Consider the following 20,210-nt stretch of genomic DNA (forward strand, 5'->3'; position numbering starts at 1 on the left):
AACACCTTGTTTTGGAGTGGGCGCCTCAGAGCTGCAGGGTTGCGGGTGCTCCCCAGTACCCGGCTGAGGACAGAGAGCCCCGGGCTTGGAAAACCGGCCCTGCTGGCCCAGCCGGTGGTCTCTGAATTTTGCAGTGTGCAAGCGACGCAAGTGCATGCAGGAATTACTGTTTGGTGGCCTGGGGTGGAGCAGAGGTTGTGTTTTGAAACAGTTCTGGGAGATCTGCTGATAATAGCCAGCGGTTTTTTGGTAAAAGACCCACCTCAGGGCCTTGTTTATAATGAGACATGGGGGAGATTTGCAGCAAGCACGAATCCTTCTCTCTATTCCTCACCCTCCCAGTGCAAGGCTGGCACATGGCACTCGGCCTGCGCCTGCTTGAGTCCCCCCAGAGCAAAAGCAGGAGGGATGGCGGGGCACAGCCTGCTTCCTTAGCCCTGCCCGCTCCCACGGGGCTTCGCAGGCCCCATCCACCCCATGCAGCCACTGTGACACCCTTTCCACGGCACGTTTCCTCTCGCTCCCCCCCGCCGCGTTCCCTTTGGCGGCTGGACGGTTGCTCTCTTCGCTCTCTTCGCTGAGCGCTACACCCGATGGCGAAGGGGAAGGCACGGGATGCCGGGCTGGGATTTGCCCTCGGGTACTCCGAGTGCCCCACAAGGCAAGAAATAGCACTACTAGACACCTTTGATCTGAGTGGACTCCTGTACCCTTCAACAGGGAGGTGACAGCACTGTCACCCAAGACAACACAGGGCAGGCTGCAGGGCGTGGCACTCCTAAGTTTTTTCCTTCCTCCTGTTTTCCTGCAAAAAAAGTAATGAAAAAGGACTAAAAGATGAGATTTCTTTACCCTTCCTTCAAGGCAGGGAGAAGAGACACAGAGGTGCTCTTTTGCTCCTCCAAAAGTGAGGGCAAGGAAGGGGATTTCCTATCTCCCCATCTGAAGACGGGTCTTTTCTGCTGAGGCAAAGCAGCACGCGCAGAAAAGGAAGCTCTTCTCCATGGCCCTGTTCTTCTGACAGCCCCTGCCAGGACTGATAACTAACTGGTAGCCACAATGCTGTAATACTGGCCCTGAATAAACGTGCTGGAGCAACAGCTCAAATGTGACTATACAGATCCTCTGTCAGAGCCAGTCCACACCCAGCCATCCCACAGCACGACACAGGGTCCCACAGCAGTTCCCCACAGAAACTGCCCAGAGGGAAATCTAGAGTGCCTCCTTTCTTAAACTGCTTTCTGCTGTTGTTACACTGCAGGGAGGCAGCAAAGGAGCACATCTGGGGGCTGCCATCTGGAGCATGATTTCTTCAAACCTCGCTGGGAGAGCTTTGGAAAGTACCTCCTTAGTTAGAACAGCTGGACAATGAACAAAGGAAAGCCTGGCCAAATTTGCAGCTCCACACACCCTCCCCCTCCTGAACTCTTTGCAGCAGGGCAGAGAGTACATGGAAGCTGCTCTCTGAGTAAGGCCAAATGGAGCCCATGCCTTGTCATGGTAGGGAGGGACAGGTTAGGACAACTCAGCTCCAGAACCCATGTTGCCCAAGGCAGTGACCAGTTTGTCAAGTTCATAATTAAGATCTATCCCCTTTCCCCTGTGAAAACCAGTCTGTACTGCAGGCATGGGGAGACACCCACAATGAGAGCCCAGGGACAGATCCTAGGCTAGGTCATCCCCAACCATACAGAGAAATGCAATGAACTGTGAGCACTGGAGTGGCTGACGGCAGGTGAGCCGTGACTCATATGCCAAAGGCTTAGCTCTTGTGATGTGGGGCCACCTGGCAATACGTTTGGACTAGAGGAAATCTGCGGTGAGGACCTCTGCTGTCCTTTTGCCCTTGCAGGGCCGAGTCTGCTCAAGGAGGGGAGTTGTGAAAGCAGCTGCCACAACTGGGTTCAGTGTCCACATTCTTCTCATTCCGGAGAGACATCTCCCCTATGGGCCCCAGCAAGCCTCTGGAAAGGACAGTGAGAGCCATGGGACCATGAGGGGAGAGCTGCAAAATGCTCAGAGCTGGGAGCAGGGGGTTGCTGAAGACCAGCTCCAGGAACGTGGACCACTGCTGAAGGAAAGCTCTGAGATTGGCACAGCCACTGCTTGTGCCAGCACAGGCAGATGAGCCAACCTGCCTGCGAGCTGGCCTCCAGCGGCTGCAGCCAGGCCAGCATGGTGTGCCCTGACAAGGGGAGTTATTAAAGCCTCGTGGAAGGCCATTTCCACGTGTAACATGAGCTAGAATGACCCTTATACCATTGTGCCAGCCCATACTAATCACAGGTGTAAGAAGCCCTCTTGAAACCAGATGGGGCATTTTACCTCACGACCACCTTTACCCCACCCTGCACAGAGCACCAACCAGCTCCAGGCTGCACAGCATCCTCTTGCTTCTGCATTATACTCACACTCCTGCTACCCCAGTCCATCGCTCCTGCACTGTGGGTTGAAAGAAGGAGCTGTCACACGATGCTGCAATTTAATCCTGCTCAGTCTTTTCCAGGCTGGCTTGCAGGAACAAGGACACCCTGGAGGCAGACTGGCCCAAAAGCTCAGGCTCTTTAGATGCCTAAGTCGCATTGACCTCAGTGTCTCATAGGCTGTACTGGCATGTTCTGAGGTTTTGGAGTCTTGAGACAGAGGGACGCTCTCTGATAAGGAGCCACTTTGTTTTCAGAGTTACCCTCCCTTGAAAAAAACAAAGGGAAAATCTTCATGAAACTGTCTAGGTAAATCAGAGAACTGCAGCTTTAATTTAAAATGCAGCCAAAAGCACAGCTGATGTGGGCTCCCCGGACCTTCCACCTCTATCTAAAGGCTGTTGCAAGGAGGAAAAGCAGGAAGTCCCACCAGAAATGCTCTGTGCACTTTTGCTCACACCACACTGTAACCTGAACTTTCCTGTCAGAGCTGTCAGATGGTTTCTCGCACGTGGGCACTGTCAGCGTCGAAGTCGCTCAGATATACAACGCGCACCCATGCGGAAGCCACGCATGAGCATGAAGGCGGACAGACGCACACTCACACACAGGGTTCAGCTCTGCTCACAGGGAAACCACAGATGCACACTCCCATTCACAGAGGGAGATGCACAGCCCTACACACACCACGTCCTCGCCCAGACCACCCGTCCTCCCACAAACGTGTCTCGCATATCTCGGCATCTTGTCTGAACCCCTGCAAGTCCCTGCAACTCTGTGTCTAATTAACCCACCCAGGGACCATCCAACATGCTAAGGGGTGAGGATGCTCCCCATCACACCTCCAAAGGTGCAGAGGAACACTTCTGTGCTTCCATGAGCTCTGAAGTCCCCTTCCCCACCCTTCCCTCTTACTCGCTGCCCATCAGTCCCAGCCCTTCCTTGGCGTGTCTGGTGTGAGGAGTGACAGTGTTTTCCTCCAGCAGTGGCTGCTGGCTGCCTGCCAGGCCCCAGGCAGCTCTCTTCCCCTTGCTACTACCAAGACAGCTTTGGAGTTTCAGTTGATGTTGTCACATGGCAGAGAGCTCAAGGGTGGTTTCTTTCCGGAGAAAATGCCAGTTTCTCACTGTCTGCCCTAGGAGTTCTGATATTTCCCTGCTCTCATATGAATCACGAGCATGAAAGCTGGGAAACCCTTGTGTGTCATCTTTTGTGACTCCCTCTTGCATCTCCCAGTGAGTGGAGGTTCGTTACCGACGGTGGATTCTTGAGGACCTTGTCTGGTCTCACAAGAAATGATTCACATGCTGCAGCTTTACCACTCCCCTGGGAAGGCAATTCCCCTGATCCCCTGGAGACCATACCACCAGGAAACGCTTCCCAAGAACCAGACAAAATCTTCCATTCACTTAAGCTTATTTTCAGTTGTAGCCCCTCAGGCTGTTCTACACTTTCCTTTTGGTTGACATTCATCTGCTACTTTTACAGCCTCGCTGTACCCCATGTGGTCACCACAGCCACCACCCATGCATGCACAAAATCTTCTCACTGCCATAAACCAGAGGCTCCAAAGGTCTCTGTGTGCCTACACACACCTCCTGCCCAACCCTTTTCCCACACATGTGAAATCTTTTTCCAGAGGCACCAGCCAACTCACCCACATGTCTATAAAAAGCACCTGACTTGTCAATTGAGTCAGGCCAGTCTGTCAAAACCAGGTTGTCAACATCAGTGCTGGCGTACAGTGGTTTATAAAAGTCTGGAGTCAGCAAGGACTCTGTATTCAAGTGGATCTGAAGCAAGAAACAGAGCAAGGGGTGAAAGCAAAAAGATATTTCCCTGTTGTTGTTTAAAGTTCTCATGAGTTTTCTAGTAACAATGTGATGGGTCCAAAGTCACCATGCCACCAGAATATCACAGAGATCTTCACATCTTTGCATCCTGCCAAATGACCCTGGGCACGATGAGGACTCATGCTCGTATCGCGCACACAGTGACGAGGCGTGCAGTTGTAGCAGGGCTAAGATGCAGTCATGGCCTCAGCTCAGTCAAAAGGCCGATCTACAAATTCTGCAGAAAGTTTTATCCCATCCCAAGGTTTCCTTTACTGCATCATGGCAGCGTTGCTGTTTGTAGGTTAGCTTTGTACTTGAGGAATGCACCAGTGACTGAGGTGGCAGTTTGTGGCTGTCTCAAATAATATCAAATAGTTTTTGTCTCATCCTCTCCAATTTTACCCTCCCTTTCCAAGGGACCTTGGCCCTGATTCGAACCACCAGTATTACTGGTGTGACTCTGTGCTGCCTCAGACTGTGGCCAGGTTCACAAGCTTTCGCTAAATATTGGACCTCCTACTGCCGCCATCAGAGACAGGGTACTGGGTGAGACAGATCACTGGTCTGACTTAGTACTGCATTCTTTATATTCGGTGGTGGCAGCTGGGGAAGGCAGAATTTCTTTCATCTGAGTTGCTTTCAATCTACGGAGCTTTTTGTTGGTATTCTGGCCAAAAGCATTTGCTTTTTCCCTGAAATGCCATCTTCCCCTTGTTGAGGAATTGAATGTATCAAACCCAAGGGACTTCAGCTGAAAAACTGAGTTTTAGAAAAGTCAGAGGGCACCATGGTGCTCACAGGTGGTGTGATTTATGTCCTCTGCTCCCTGGATACTATAGGCTATTGAATAGGCTATCCAATATAGGCTACCCTGGATACTGTAGGTTATTGTCTGAGTTCTCCCCTCAGCCAGCATCTCTCACAGTATGTCTCACCAACTCACCCTGGGAGAGGCAGTCCCAAGCAGGAACCCCGGTTCAGAGAAGAGAATGGGAATGGACGTCAGATGAGCTTACTTCCCTTAGGAACACTTCAGATTTGAAATATTTCAGATTTAGTTGAGAGTGCTCTGATTTTTCACCCCAAACAACCTGATCATTCCTGCAGAAACATCCTGTACACTTCCCCTCTACTCCTTTCACTGCAGTGCATTTTCTGCCAGAAACAAAGGACCACTACCTAATCTGGCTTACCCTCTTGAGTAACCCACTCCCCATGTTTGAGGAACTATACTGTTGGCCTTTGTTATATCTCCAAGTGGCACTTTGCATTCCATCCCGACGCTTTGCTAAGCAGCAAACCAAGGGCAAGGACTCACTTCTCTGGATTACCTTCCAGATAGAAGGATCCAAAACACTTAAGTAGGCAGAGGAGCAATATGGGTGGCTACGCTTTGCCTGCATGAGAAGACTTTGTCTTAGTTTTTTATGGATAATGCTTTCCTGCTTGAACTTGAACTAGGGTGCAGCAATGCTATGTGTACTCCTGCATGGTCAGAGAAATAGTCTCTACCCAGATAAGAGTCTGTCATGCTTATCTATAGGCTTTTTTGTGCTGAAGGCTGCTATGGTGATTGTTATTCATGGTTACTGTTGATGTGGCTTGCTATTTCTCCTCATCCATCGTCCCAGGAAAAGGAAATTCAGTCCAGTCTCATCAGTGCAAAATCTTCTCTTGACTCACACAGGCGCACCATCAACAGGTGCATGACCTTAACTCATTCTTCCCCATCAGCCTGTCCTACCTCAGTAGTCATTCTACTCTCATGTCTCAGCTCTGTTTCTCTTGGCCTAGCTGGTGTCTGTCCTCTGGAAGCCATGCCAGGAGGCTCAGTGCAGGATTCACAACTTGGTTGCTCGACTGGTTCTTGGAGAAACAGTGCTAAAACTGACAGACTGTCCTGAACACTTTCAGGGTTAAATAATTGTGGTTTTGGGAGCTTTGGGGTGAGTCAGTGGAAAAAACTGGCAGCTCTAGGAAGGCTAAGACTGACTCATACCCTAAGAAGAGCCTGAGGAGCTCCAAATCCAGCTGCAGTTTAGGTAGGGGAATGGAAGAAAAGGCATTTGCATGCAATTGTGTCCTATTGCTCCAGCAATGTGACCCCACCCTGTAGCGGAGAAAGATGTCTCACACTTAAGAAATGGAAAGAGTGTCCTGTCACCAATGCTCTGCCAGCTTCTCTGTCAGTGGGAGGAAAAGTCCATGCTGTAGCATCAGAGACAGATTGTACAGTGACTGTATTTCAATGCCGTTTGTTCACCCACTGCTCCTTCGGGATTGTTCTCTAGTGTTTTATTTAAAAGGCAGGGAGAGATGAAGGAAGGGAAAAGTGAATGAATAGAGAGGGAGGCTTCTGCTTTAACTCACAAAGAATCAAAACTAAGCTGTGAGCACATATCCCCAGGGGAGTTTGCATTTGATAACGTATGTATTCAGGGAGAGGTGCTGATGTTCTCAGGAAGTAGGTGCACTGAAAGCACCTGAACTAACAGTGCTCTCAAGCAGTGCGAGAACAGGGCAGAAAAAGCAAAGGGAATAAAGCATTTGTTTTTTTTCTTACCATATTTGTCAAAGTTCTGGGTGTGAGGGTTTTTTTTACATTGAAAAGTAACATTTATCCCTCATTTTCATTTCTGAACACAAACAGAAGATGCATTTAAAAGGACTGTTCCAGTCATGAAAGTAGGTTTTTAATCTTTAAAGTACAGGGCTTTTTTGAAGGTCCTCAAAAACGATCGAGAAAAAACCTGCTGAATTAGTTTTTAAAGAGGCCATGGAAAAATACATCCATTTAAGAAAGAAGAAAGTTTAGCCACTGTTCAGTAAAGGCAAATTTCAGAGCAGGCAAATTTGCCACCATTTGTTGTATGCATACCAATACACTATGGTGGCAAGAGCACTTGTTACAGTTTGTGTAAGAACCAAAGTAATCAGAAAAAAGGATGACAGGTAGACAAAGGGATGGGCAGATTTGACTCAGAAGCTCTATTCAAGGCACCTGCTGCAGATATATAACTTACTTAGTCATGGCAACAGCAATATTTTCTCAGCTCAAGGTACAGTGGTGGTATCTGTATCAGTTGCCATCCAGCATTTTGAAAGCCTCGTTCCTTTTGCAGTCAATGGAAAGAAGAGTTTTAACACTCAGGTCAGGTGTGTTCATGGGGCAGCCTGCATACAGTATTGAGAACCTAGATTTTAGCAACACTGAACTCATAAATGACTGTCACTATAGCCAGAGAGGAGCTCCTAAGAAGGCTGTACTTTCTCCAAGATCATCACTAAGGGAGGTACTGTGACAAGAGAGGGCACAGTGACCAGGCTATCTAGGCAAATCAAGACCTAGAGCATGAGGAGGTTACTAGGACATCCCAAAGCAGACAAGCAAGCCAGGGCTAAACAACTCCAGAGACTTCTCTCAGGTGAAGGAAACCTCACAGTGGACAAGTTCTTGCCGAGAGGATAGGACCAAACCTAATCTAATTCTCATCTTGGGGGGAGGATTGAGCTAACAGAGCTGGTTCCTTGAGATCCTGAACTCAAGGAATTCCTCTGGGTCATCAGCTAGTGCTGAACTGGACAAAGAGCCACTGATGGAGAAGCCTGCCTGCCCACTGTGGTTTGGGAAACTATCCAAAGCAGTGCAAAGAATAGCTGCAGCACTTTACAGGAATACACTCCCACATATGGCCACAATGAGAGGAAAGACAGGAGTGGAGAAGGTGGAGTCATTGAGTAAAAACCCCCACATTTATGAGACTTTACAAAGCCTTTTGTTACAGTTTGCGTGAAAGACATCATAAAGTATAATTGTGTTGTTCCATGACAGTGTTACCACGCCCCATACAAATGGTGACAGCATCAAACCTTACCTGAGTCACCTGGACCAAAATAACTTGGCAGCCAACATTAATCACATACTCAATAATGCTTTCAGTACCAGCACTACAAAGAGAAAGGGCAACACAGCCATGTGAAGCTTTCTAGGAAGCGGTCTTTCACTGGCCACAGAGTGGACCCAGTAAACTCTTCTGCCTGATTTCTGTGGCTATACTGCACGATTACTAATAAATGCCCGGAAGGAGGGAAAAGATGCTCACTCACTTTTTGTGAATTGTCTGCACTTACTCTCACAGCTTATATTTGTTCCTTGTATTTCACATTTTCAGGGGAGAAGTCAGCAGCCTTGGCGAACAGTGTCATGAGAGCTATCTAAAGCACATTCCTCTCCCTCTCCAGTCACATGTTCATCAATGACAGGGAATCTTACAAAAAGTAAAAGCTTACAGAGGCAAAAAACCCCAAAACAAACCCAAGAGGAATTTGCATTACAAGAGAATCTTATTGCAGTAATAAAGTGATCTGCATGCCTCAAGTTTTAAAAGGGAAACAGGCAGTTTTCACTGCAGACTTAAGCATCTTCCTCTGCCCCAAAACACCTCAGTGGCCTTCCTGTTCTGGTTATTCTCCTCGTCACATAATGCAGCAGGCGACTGAGTAGGGGTAGGCCCCCAGACCACTCGCCACCACTGCTCAGCACCTGATGCACCCAGGAGCACGCAGTCCTCCCGTCCACACCACCTGTCCGCATCCCAGAGCAGCTGGAGGAGGCTGTGACATGAGAGGGAAAGGGAGAACAGGAAAAGAAAATCTTTCTTGACCTCTGTGAATCCCGTGGGCAAGAAGATTCTATAAACTCCTTTTCCTGGAGTGTGGGCCTGGAGTATGTCATTTTTCCTTTACATAACCACACACCAATTTAAGCAACCAGTGTATATACTCAGGCTATTTTTAAAATGCCCCCAAGCTAACTACCCCTGCTCTACATCTCCTCCCAAACTGGTTCCTTTACCTCCAGGCTTTCTTTAGCCTCTTGAGCAACACCCTTGCAGATTTTGACAAAGGTTTTAGCGATGCTTTTTTGTGACTACATGCTTCCAGAATGGATTTAAGATCAACCTGTTATCTCGCATGTAAATAAAGAGTATAGTAATGCTGGTCTTTGATTCAGCCCTTCCCTTCACCTCCTCCCTCTGTTCTTGTTCTCCTCCAGAGCTCTCTGTATCAGTGACACCACCTCGGAAGGACCCAAGATGTTGGTGCTACTGGCTGGAATCTTTGTGGTTCACATCGCCACTGTCGTCATGCTCTTTGTCTCCACCATTGCCAACGTAAGTAGAGACCACCCTGGATGAGACACGGCTGTCGGCCTTCCGCAGCAGTCGCCAGCCCTTCGCACGGCTGGCAGGGGCGCGGCTGGGTGGGTGCTCAGGTCTGTGGGTGCGGGACACCCGCTCACAGTAAAAAGGAAGCAGCGATGGGTGTGCTCAGGGCGCAGAAAGGCAGGCGCGGCGGTACAGGAGGCAGCCTCTGCCTGCCGCCCCCCCCGCCCTCCCCCCCCCGCTCCCAAATCCCAGAGCCAGCAGCCCCTCAACACTCCTCACCCAGGGGAGAGCAACGAGGAGCGGGGGGATCAGCAGATGACCGCTCTGAAGCGGTATTTACCATCCCAGCCGGCGGCCAGGCTGCGGCGCAAGCGGGCGCTGCCGCCCGCCTGGCAGCCCGCTGCGGGGCCGGGGGGCGGCGCTGCTGCGGGGCGGCCCCCGCGAGGGGCAGCCGGGCCGCGGCCGCCGGGAAGCCCGGGGCGAGGGAGACCCCTGGCGGCTCGGCGGGGGCGGCGCGGCCGGGAGGTGTTGGGGGGTGGGTGTCCCCGCCTCGCCCCCCGCTGGGGCGGATTTCGGGAACCCCTCGCAGCCGCCTCGGCGGCTCGCTCGGCCCCACCGTGCCCTGCCGCCTCGCTCGGGGAGGGGGTGATGCGAGCGATTTGCCCCCGATCACGGGAACAGACGTCCCCGGCGTTCTTTGGGAGCCTGCGTCATCTCCTGCCCGCTTCGGCCGGTCGGCTGCCGCCGGCACGTGCTGCCTTTTCCAGCTCTTAGTCTCGTGGCACTTGGGCTGCTCTCGCTCCCCTTACGGGTTAGTCTGACGACTGGCCGGAAGAGCACGGGAGCCCCCCTCCCCCCCTTTGACGGAACTGTTTCGTACCGTTCCAGGTTTGGATGGTGGGTTCTTCCAACTTAGGAACGGCCTCCTCGGGACTCTGGCTACTGTGCAACAGGACCTGCCAGCAGCTGCCAGTCGACAGTCGTGACGAGGGTAAGTGACATCCGCATTTTCGTTGTGGAGATGCATTGCGGGACCTTGGCGTGCAGAACCAAGGCTGAGTCCTGACCTTCTCAAATCTATTCCCTGTGCGTTCACAGCTTCCCTCAAAGCCGTGCAAGCCTTTATGATCCTCTCGATCATTTTCTCCGTCGTCGCGCTCGTCATGTTCATTGTCCAGCTGTTCACCCTGGAGAAAGGCAAACGTTTCTACATCACTGGAGCCATCATGCTGGTTTGCTGTAAGTACGCACGCCTTGCGATGGCTCTGCGTGTGTCCCGCTGCCTCTGCAAGCGCAAGGAGCCGCACGTGTCTGCCTCACATGGCCATCAGGGGAGGCTGTCAGCTGGCTAAAATGTTTCCAGTGGCCCATTTTTTTGATAAAACAAAGCACTGAGGAATTGGAAGGTGCTGTTGTGTTTTTTCCTTTTTTTTCCTGTATATAATGAAAATATTTCCAGATTTTCCTTAGAAAAGCCCAGTGAGTTTTGCAAAATACCTATGAAAGACAACAAAAAGGATGCAAGTATTTTGGGGGCAGGGGAATAAACAGTTAGACAGCTGCTGCTCATGGGATTCAACATGTAGCACCAAACCATCTGCAAGATCTTATTACTGATTTTCCCCTAACAAAGGTTTATTCCCCATGGCACCCACTAAACAAACCCTGAGTGTATTATGTCCTCACATCTGCAAGAAAAATCCTCTGTAAATCAGCCTAAAGGGCAGCAGCCCCTCTCTCGTAGGGCAGAAGACATGCATTATAATCTCAGGGACAACAGTACTTCGGAAGTCCTGCAGCAGTGCTGGTTTCTGTGCCTTTTCCAATTCTCTTTTCCCCCTTCCTTTCCGCAGGGATGTGCATTCTGATCGGAGTCTCCATTTACACAGCTCGATTCACAGGCAAGATGCCCGAGTCCACAAGTTCTCACCATGGCTACTGCTTCATATTGGCCTGGATCTGCTTTTGCTTCAGTTTCATCATCAGCATTCTCTACCTTGTTCTTAGGAAAAAATAAGGCTGATGGGAGTCCAGGGGAGAGGGTTGGCTATTGGGAATGGGGAAGAATTGCTCTGCTGAGAGAACTGTTGAGCCAATAGACAGAAACAGCCACCATCATCACGACTGCCACCACCACAGAAAAATCACTAACAAAGCTAGACACCTCAGAAGCTCCTTCACCAAAGAGAGGGAGAAACAGCTCCAACTGATCTAGCACTCCTCGGGCTGTTGCACTAGAAATCTGCAAGTGACCCAGACAGCTGTTCTCCTCTTGTGTAAAGTCATGTCATACCTTCACAAAGCTTCAAGGCCAGCAGTGATGATTGAAGGGCACCACAAAAACAAGGGCTACATCTTTTTCCCTTCCTAGAGCCCTTCTCACTTACCTTTCAGTGTGCCTTGTGGGTTGGAGAGTGAGGCTTATGACCCCTTTTTTTGTCCATTGAAACAAATGGGATGGGCCTTTTGTTACATTTTTTTATATATATATGTGCACATATGTGAAAGTTAAGGATACTAAATTGAGAAGCAACCCAATAGAAATCAGATTAAATTTCTATTAAAATATCTACAGAAATAAGGGAGCAAGTTTTTTTGCTGTTCAGTTTACTATTTGACATTCCCATGTTTGAATCAGATACAGGTAGGAAGGGCAAATATACAGGCGTGTCTATTGGGGGGGATGGAGAGAGAGGGAGAGAGAGAGAAAGTCTGGGGATGAAGATACATGGGGGTTCCTAATTACAGAGGATGCAGTTGCTCAATGATGCACATGCAGGGAGGGAATCATCAGGGTGTGTGTCTACATGAAAATCTTCTGTTCAGCTCCAGAACATGGTAACAGCACTGCAACATTGCAGATCTTTACTGAGACAAGTCCTTATCTGTAGGCAGGGTTTTTTCCCATATCGTCACCCAGTACATCGTATTAATTGAGAGCCCCACCTTGTGACACAGCTCATCTCAAAGGCAGATGGTACTGGTTAGTGGAGGCAATGTATTCCCCAATGAGAGATTAGGAGAGATGAGGCAGGGCTTGTGAGTTCTGCTCCTTGCTGCGCAACCTTAGGCCAGTCACTTAACCCGGTGCTTTTCCATCTGCCAAATTCTTCCATAAAACTCTACCTACCTCCCAGGGTTGCTGAGAGATTTTGAGTCCACTCTGTAATACAAGATCCCCATGTGAAAGGCCGGCATGGGAAAGTAAGGCATTGGTACTGCTGCAACCCGCAAATTTCTGTCAGTTTGAAGAATCTCAGTGACAAGTGGCATTTGTAAGGGACAAGAGGTCAAAACTTCCTGTGATTCCATTCACAAATAAAAGGCAGAGAGTATTAAAAAACATGCAGGTGCAGATTGTGCATGGATGCTATTTACCTCTCTCCCCCTTTCTCTCTCTCTTTCTGTTACATCTTCTTCTTATGTAGACTTTATCAATTTGGTGGATATATTCTAGTACTGTATGTTGCTGTTTCATTAACAAAGGTTATTTCATACGTAGTCATTGTAAATATTTTTAAATGCATATTTTTAACTTTGAGGGTATAAAAATAAAATCTGATTCCCTTTATTATAAAGAGTTTTGCTCTCTAGTTTTTTTCATTAGTGTTTCAGGTATTTGTTAACAGAAGCATTTGCTGTTCTCACTGAATCAAAGCTCACCCCTTTAAGATGATGCAGAATGACCATGTTCTCTTGCTTGTCGGTATATGAGATTTCCTGTAATGGAGACAAGGAGGAAGCAGAACAACCCTCAGAGCTCCTTTTTCAGGCTCTCTGCAAGCTCAAGCAGATAAGTGTGAGCAATGGTAACACTCAGTCCCAGAGCCAGGCTTTGCTTCACACCCAGGAGAACTGGAAATGTACTTTCTCACTTTGTCAGAATCTCATCTCTGTGGAAGCTGGTGCCTAAGATGCTGCAGGATTTATTACATCTTAGACCAACCCTCAGCACAAGTGAGTCCCAAAGCAAAATCACCAAGGTGTTTGCCTGGGCCACGTGAGTTAGTATAGCTGTTGCTTCCTTCGAGCTGTTTGGCCAAACACCTCAGCAGCTCTAGAACTTGAGCAAAGAGTCCAAATCCCAGGACACAGGCAGATCTCAGCAAACTTGGGGCACACAACCCTGTGAGCTGTGAGGTGAGGTAAGGCCTGGCGGGAATCAGCTGGGAAGGAAATTTTTCGTTATCAATTAAACCTCCTTAGGGAGAGCTAAGACACACACTAATTGATGACCGAAAGGAATCTTTAGGAGCTGAAGTTTCACCAGAGGAGGATCTCATACGCAGCAGGGTATGGGAAGGCTCACGGTGTGCGATGGGCGGACACTTGTCTTGGTCTCAGCAGGTTTCAGGAGTCCTGCTGTACCTCATCCCCCGGGCACTCCTGTAAGTGTGGGGTAACCAAAGACCAGTCAGGCACTGGGGACAAGGTTCCTCTGGCTACAGGCTAACACTGGCAGGTGAGACATGAGCCAGAGGCTGAGGTGGGAATACTGCGGGATGCTAGCCAGGGAGCTTTGCACGAGCATGCCCACTGCTAGGCTGGTATCCGTGCCCTGCTTCTAGCACAGCACAGATCACACTTGACAATGTGATCCCTTACAGGATGACAAAGCAATCCCTAATTTGTTGGGATGCCCAGGACACGTCATAGGCAATGGTGTCAATTTTTGAACAATGGTCTCCAACAGCCTTTGCCTCACCACAAACTATTGTGGTTGGCAGCTCATCAAGGCTACTGGACACTCTGGGCAGCTTGGTTTGCTTGAAAAACCACTTGGGCTTTTAAAGGACCAGAACCCTAATCTACCGTTAGAAAAAATCACTCGATCCTCTGGCATCTGGCAAACCTAGTTGAACTAGTCCCTGAAGTATAACCCATTCCAAATGAGACAGTCTTCGCTCCACACCTGGTAGCTCCCACTACGTTCTTCTGAGTCCTGCTACATTAGGGGTTGGCCAGCAGGGAATTGCTCTGGGCACCAGCAGGGCAGAACACAGCAAACAGACAAGGAGATGCCAACAAAGATGAATCAAGTACAAAACAGAAAGAAGCTATAAAGGATAGGAGCAAATGGTGCTATTGGTTGTGTCATATGATGGGTGTTTGCTCAAAAATCATCTTCAACACAGCCTGAAGCGACACTGAGGCAGTGCCACACAGACTCTGAGACACAAAGTCATGGCATGCCTGCAAGAGCCATTGCAGGGATTTCAGGGGCCAAGCCTCACAAGGGCCAGGACCAAAACTGACTCCATCACTTCACAGCAGAGTCCCTTACACTAGGAAGAGAAGCCTTTGGAAGAGGAGAAGCAGAGAAACAAAACGATTCCATGCCCGAGACTCTGCTGCAGAGCAAAGGAAGGATTCCCCCTCCCTGGTCCTTTTTCTGCAGGTCACAGTGCAAGGAGGAAGGGATTTTCTGTAGACAAACAAATGACTAATTCAGGGCATCTGACTACAGTAAATCAGCTGCAGGAACTGCTAAAAATGAGGGAGAGCTGAAGGGGCAAGAGCAAGAGACACTCTTGCTCTGACCAAGAGTCAAGCTGTGCAAGCTGGGAAGAAGCAGTCCAATAACTGCTCACATTAACGTGTTTGAAATTATCTGTGCATGTCCGTCGGAGTGTTGCAAAAGCCACTGCAGACAGCTCAGGGGAGAGCCCTGCTCTGCGAATAGCAGAAGCCAAAAGCAGCCAAGCAAAGTAACTGACTTCTGGGCTGATCAAGAGGTGATGACAGCATGGCAAACACAAAGGCAGTAGCACCATTACAGAATGCAGCCGTCTGCCAGCACGCCCAGAGCGGGAGAATGGCTCGATTCCCTTGCGGCAAAGACAACAGAGAAATTACAAACAACCACCACCTACGAAAAACCCATGTGTGCAGGGAGTGGGGAGATCATGGGAGGCATAAAAGATGATGCTAGGAGTGGTGCAAAAGATTATGGGTCACTTCCAGCATTGGAGTAACTCTCCACTTCTGGCATCCAGGGTGCAGTTAGCCCAAGAATCGTTTAACAGAGGAGAGTAAGGCAAAGTCAGCACGAAATATTATCCCACTCAAAACATGGGCAGCCCAGAAACATATGCTGCAGTTGCACTAGTTGTCTTTAGAAGGCTGCCTAATCTTGTGGTTACTTACATTTGCAGCTCTGCCTGCTCAGGTAGTAGGAACAGTCAGGTTACCAGCTGATCGCTGGAGGAACTGGGGAAGAATTTTAATCCCAGACCCTCTGTTCCCACAGTTGGTGAGGTGCATGGCTGCAGACAGCTCAGCTCTCCCGACATTGTCAGAGCCACGGTATTGGATTAGATACACAGTGATCTGATGCATGATGACAAATCTCATGTTGCACAATTCACTCAAAGTATGTGGGTATCTGGTATAAATATACACCTTGTCATCTGTTACAGTGCTTAGGAAACTTGATTGCCTTTCTGCCCAACCTAGCGTGGAAAGCTGTAGCTGGCAGCCTTCCTCCGTTCCACCCCCTCTAGGGCTTCTCATGTGGACCAGGCTAGCCAGGGACCAGAGGGGTCAATCCACAGGGTGAGGGGCCTCCTGCCTCCAGCCAGCATATGCCTAGAGGCAAGTACAGGAGGCATGCTCCTCAGCAGAGATTAATGAGAAGCTAAGATGCTTCATCTGATCGCTTAGGCGAATCCCAGTCTCGGGATTTGGGCAACAGAACCTCGCAGTGAGGTCTAGGGAAAGAGGCGGTGCTGTGGAGCTCTGCCCTGTGAGTATGGTCACTCTCATACAGATGACCTGGAGAGCGTAACGCAGTCAGAGGTGCTAGAGGAAGGGGTGTTGGGGGTGCTCCTGCCTCTCTCCACCTTCCAGATAAATCTGCGGGTGGACAGCAGCCTGGCTTTTGGCTTTCACAGGCAGGTGTGACTTTTTTTTCCTGAGTTTTGTGGGGCATCATTGTTTTTTTCTTCCTCTGGAAGCAACTCCCAGAATAAAAGGTTCATTTCCTTGACATGCTCACTGTAGAGCTTTTTGGGCCTTGCTCTGATGATAACACAGAGCTGAGGGGGATGAGCTGTAATTCAGTGGGTAAAAGCACTTCCTAGGGCTTTGGGAGAGTAGGGGGACGTGTGACTCTAAGAGACAGGGGAAGGGGCTGGGAAAGAGGCTTCCATGTGCTCCTCACACTGCAGCCATGGCAGGTCTCCCCCATGCTCCTGGGCAATGCAGGGCTCCCTGGGAGCTGCTGACAGCCTGCGAGTCCCACTGATGTCCCTGAAAGCTGAGGCTGCTCAGCATTTTGAGGGCACATTTAGCAGCTCTCAGGATGTCCAAAGCTCTCACCATTTTTGTTTACAGACTCAGGGAGGTAAAAGATAGCCTCAGAACAGCTTGAATTTATTTTTTTAGGGAGTTCTGTTTCTAAATAGCATTCTGAAGCAGGAGATGCTTCATGTGCATCACATAGAGGATGATCAACCATGCAGCACAGCAAGCAGCTTTGTGGCAAAGAAACCAGAACCCCTGCACTTTGCATCCCTGCTCTGGAAAGAACTTGCAGGCTCTGCGAGAGAGCCAGGGTGTGGGGAGGGGGAGGCAGAGGTGAGAGGCTGGAGTGAGGTACTCAGGACCATCCCAGCAGCAAGGAGCATTGGCACTACGCAGCCAAGAGGGCTGACTGGCAGCAATCAGATGCCATGCACAAATGGGGCAGCAGAAAGCAATGGGGAATCAGATTTATGGACAGGAAGGAGAATGAGATGGAGAGGAAGAACACTGCAGAAGACCTGAAGACCATCACAGCACTGGTGGGTTGAGGGAGCACAAGCGATTTAGTGGGGAGGCGTCTGGAGTTTGGGACACCTGAGACCCACTGCAGTCGTCTACCAAGCAGGCAGACCCTGATCGGGTAGTAGGCTTGCTTCCTCAAGGCAGTACCAGAGGTTCATGTGCACAACTCTGCCAAAAATTGTGGCAAACCACTGTAAACCATCCAGCACCCAGGATCCACGTGTGCCCTCTCAGCCCCTTGATGGCTGAAGACCCCGGTTCCCTGTATTGTCACTAGAGGTCAGTGCAAGCCCAGCAAATGCCTCTGCTGACTCTATCTCATGATCCTGTGATTTGAAGCATGGGCATCCCCAGCCAGGGACAGTGCTGCTTTATCATAGTATAATTTAGAAATGGGAGGGTGCCCCAGCCGCACTCGGCAGCCCTCAGATGGGCTCCCTGCTGGGCTGTGGCACGTCATGTAGAAGAAGAAAGGGGCATGTCAGAGGCATGTCAGGGGCATCTCGTCCCACCTAAGAGGTAACATTGTGGGAGTGTTCATCACCAGTGAGAAAACTACAGGACGAATGGAAATGGAAGAAGAAACTCTACAGGGGAATGAGCAAAAACTTTCTAACCATCAGGCCTGAACAGATGACCATGGCTCAATTCCCTTCAGCCACTGAGAGCTGTTTTGGGCTCAAGGTGATAAATAGGTTTGCCCCTCACTCCTGCAGTTAATGCCATCCCCTCTGCTGTGTACTGTCAGAGAAACTGAGACAGGGTAATTGCATCGAGCTGGGGCAAGCGGGCTGGAAGCAGATAATGAAGGAGATGCTGGGGTGGCCTGAAGATGGAAAGACTACAGTCCTTTAGGACCTCCACAGTTCCTGCTTCAAGGGGGGACCCTTTCCAGCTTCCCTGCACTTCCAGTGGATCTTAACAAAGCAGGGTCTTTCTCAGCTTCCCCGAGAACAAGCTCTAGGTTCTTAAAGGCTGATCGCAGCAGGCCAGTCGCTAAATCTGTACTAAGGTAACCAGCTTTCAGGGGTGTGGTTTTAATACTGATGGGTTGCCAATGAAATCTGTGAAAGCTGCAGAGGCTCAGCAAGGTCCATCAATTTAAGTCATTTCAAACACCCCAAGCCAGAAAAACTGAACACAGACACCCAGTAGAGACCTTGAAACCCCACAGCAGGGAGACAAAGAGATCAGTGAAGTCATTGCTTTTTTTGCCACATGCTTATCAGAAGATTTGTGATGACATTACTGCAACAAACGCAAAGTTTTTATTTGTGGTGCAGTAAATCTAGCGGTCCCTGCTGTATAATTGCATGCCCATAGAGAGGCATGACTGCTCTCTTGCTGGGGAAAAGGGAATCATGGGGTGGAAGTGTGGTAGCACCCAAACAACAGGAGATAAATGAAGCTGAGCATAAGTGAGTTTTTCCACTCAAATTCAGAGGATTCTGCAAATTATAAAGCATTTGTTTGATCCAGACATCAAAGCTCTGGCAGAGGTGAGAGAGGCCAGGAAAAGGCCATGGCTTCGGGGAGTTCTGGCAGTTTCTGTTGTGCTTTGGACAAGTGCCTCCTTCTGCCCCCTCAGCCTAACATCTCAGGTGTTGGGGAGGAGACCTCCCTTTTCCTCCAGCCGTTTGCACCCCAGCTCCCTCGGCTGTCACCTCCCAGGCTGCCTCCGTAGCAGCAGGAAATCAGAGGGGCCCTGCCGGGCGCTTTCTGCAATGCACCGTGCCTGGGGAAAGGGAAGGGGAAAGGTTGTGGACGTAGCAGGCAGCTCAGCGGGGATCTGGGGGTCAGGACTGATCCAGCTACCCCATAGGCTTCGACTGTGCCTCCCCCGGCAGCAGAGATCTCAGAGGGCAAGGAGTGGATATCCTGCCCCCCAGGTAGGAGAGGGGGATCAGCTGTTTATGCAATGCTTGATGCATCCCAGCACAGGCAAAGCTGGTGGTCAGCTCACCCCTCACCACCTCCCCAGCTGCTACCCTGGGCAGCCGCCTGCTTCACCCGTGCCCGTGGCTAACGAGCAGCGATGAGTGGTGAATGGAGACAGGCCTCCAAGGAGAACCCTTCCAAATTACTTTCAAGATGTGACTAGCAAACAATGGCATTTGGGTCAGGATTCACAAACCCTCAAGCAGATACGGTCATGAAGAATCAAGCACAGTCACATCCAGATCCAGCGTGCTTCGGAGCAGAACCAGTGCGGCACAGGGTGCGAGACCAGGCTGCTCTGCAGAGCCAACGGAGCCATTACTGCACGCTGGCCCTTACAAACATTCACATTCAGATGACTATGGCTTTGACACATACTAAGCACCTACGCTGAACTTCTCCCATGCTGGTTCTCTCTGTCCGATTTTATTTTTCCACTCACAGGGAAAAAACAGATTTTTGCACTATCTGCTTCTAAGGCAAAGCTTAATGAAAAGCAGATGCTTTCTACCATGACTGTTTCCTTTCATCTTTCCCTAGATGACTTCTACCCTCTCCCTACTGTGGAGATGGAAGCAAAATTTGGCAGAGCAGCAAGCTGGGAGTCATGCAGGAGCCCTTTATTGCAAAATCAATGTCACTTAGGCCATCACATGTGCTATAGATAAAAGCACTACTTGCTCAGAGAAGCCATGATCAGGAAAGCTACCCTGTTCCTAACTTTCTGGCCATTCTAGCTGTGTTGCACATGTCTCCAAATATCAGCAAAGCTTTTGTGCCATAGTAGAGTCAGATCAAGATGCAATTCAGGTGGAAAACACTGCACAGCCGTGCACATGTCACACTGGGTGGAGCTAAGAGAACAAATCCATGTCCCTATGTTGTAACCTTACTCTTTTCCCCAGAACCACTGATCTTAATGGGATACAAGCAAAATGGAGTTCTTCTTTCATCAGTGTTCTCTATGAGAAGGTGCAATGGATGGGAAGCCACAGACCCTGAGCCCTTGCTTCTCATCTTTTTCACTGTCTGGAATTGCTCTGTTTATAACAGCATCCTTCATATGCATGGATTTATCT

General features: G+C 49.7%; 1 protein-coding gene across 1 annotated transcript; it reads left to right on the plus strand.

Annotated features, from left to right (window-relative positions):
- Positions 1–9,354: 9,354 nt before the first annotated feature.
- On the plus strand, positions 9,355–11,443 carry EMP1 (epithelial membrane protein 1; the record flags this gene model as incomplete). Its single annotated transcript, XM_082006876.1, has 4 exons — positions 9,355–9,432; positions 10,315–10,417; positions 10,525–10,665; positions 11,280–11,443. The coding sequence occupies 4 exons, from the start codon at positions 9,355–9,357 to the stop codon at positions 11,441–11,443; spliced, it is 486 nt and encodes a 161-aa protein (XP_081863002.1).
- Positions 11,444–20,210: the final 8,767 nt, after the last annotated feature.

This window comes from Phaethon aethereus (assembly GCF_964289735.1).
Source record: "Phaethon aethereus genome assembly, chromosome: 1".
NCBI lineage: Eukaryota > Metazoa > Chordata > Aves > Phaethontiformes > Phaethontidae > Phaethon > Phaethon aethereus.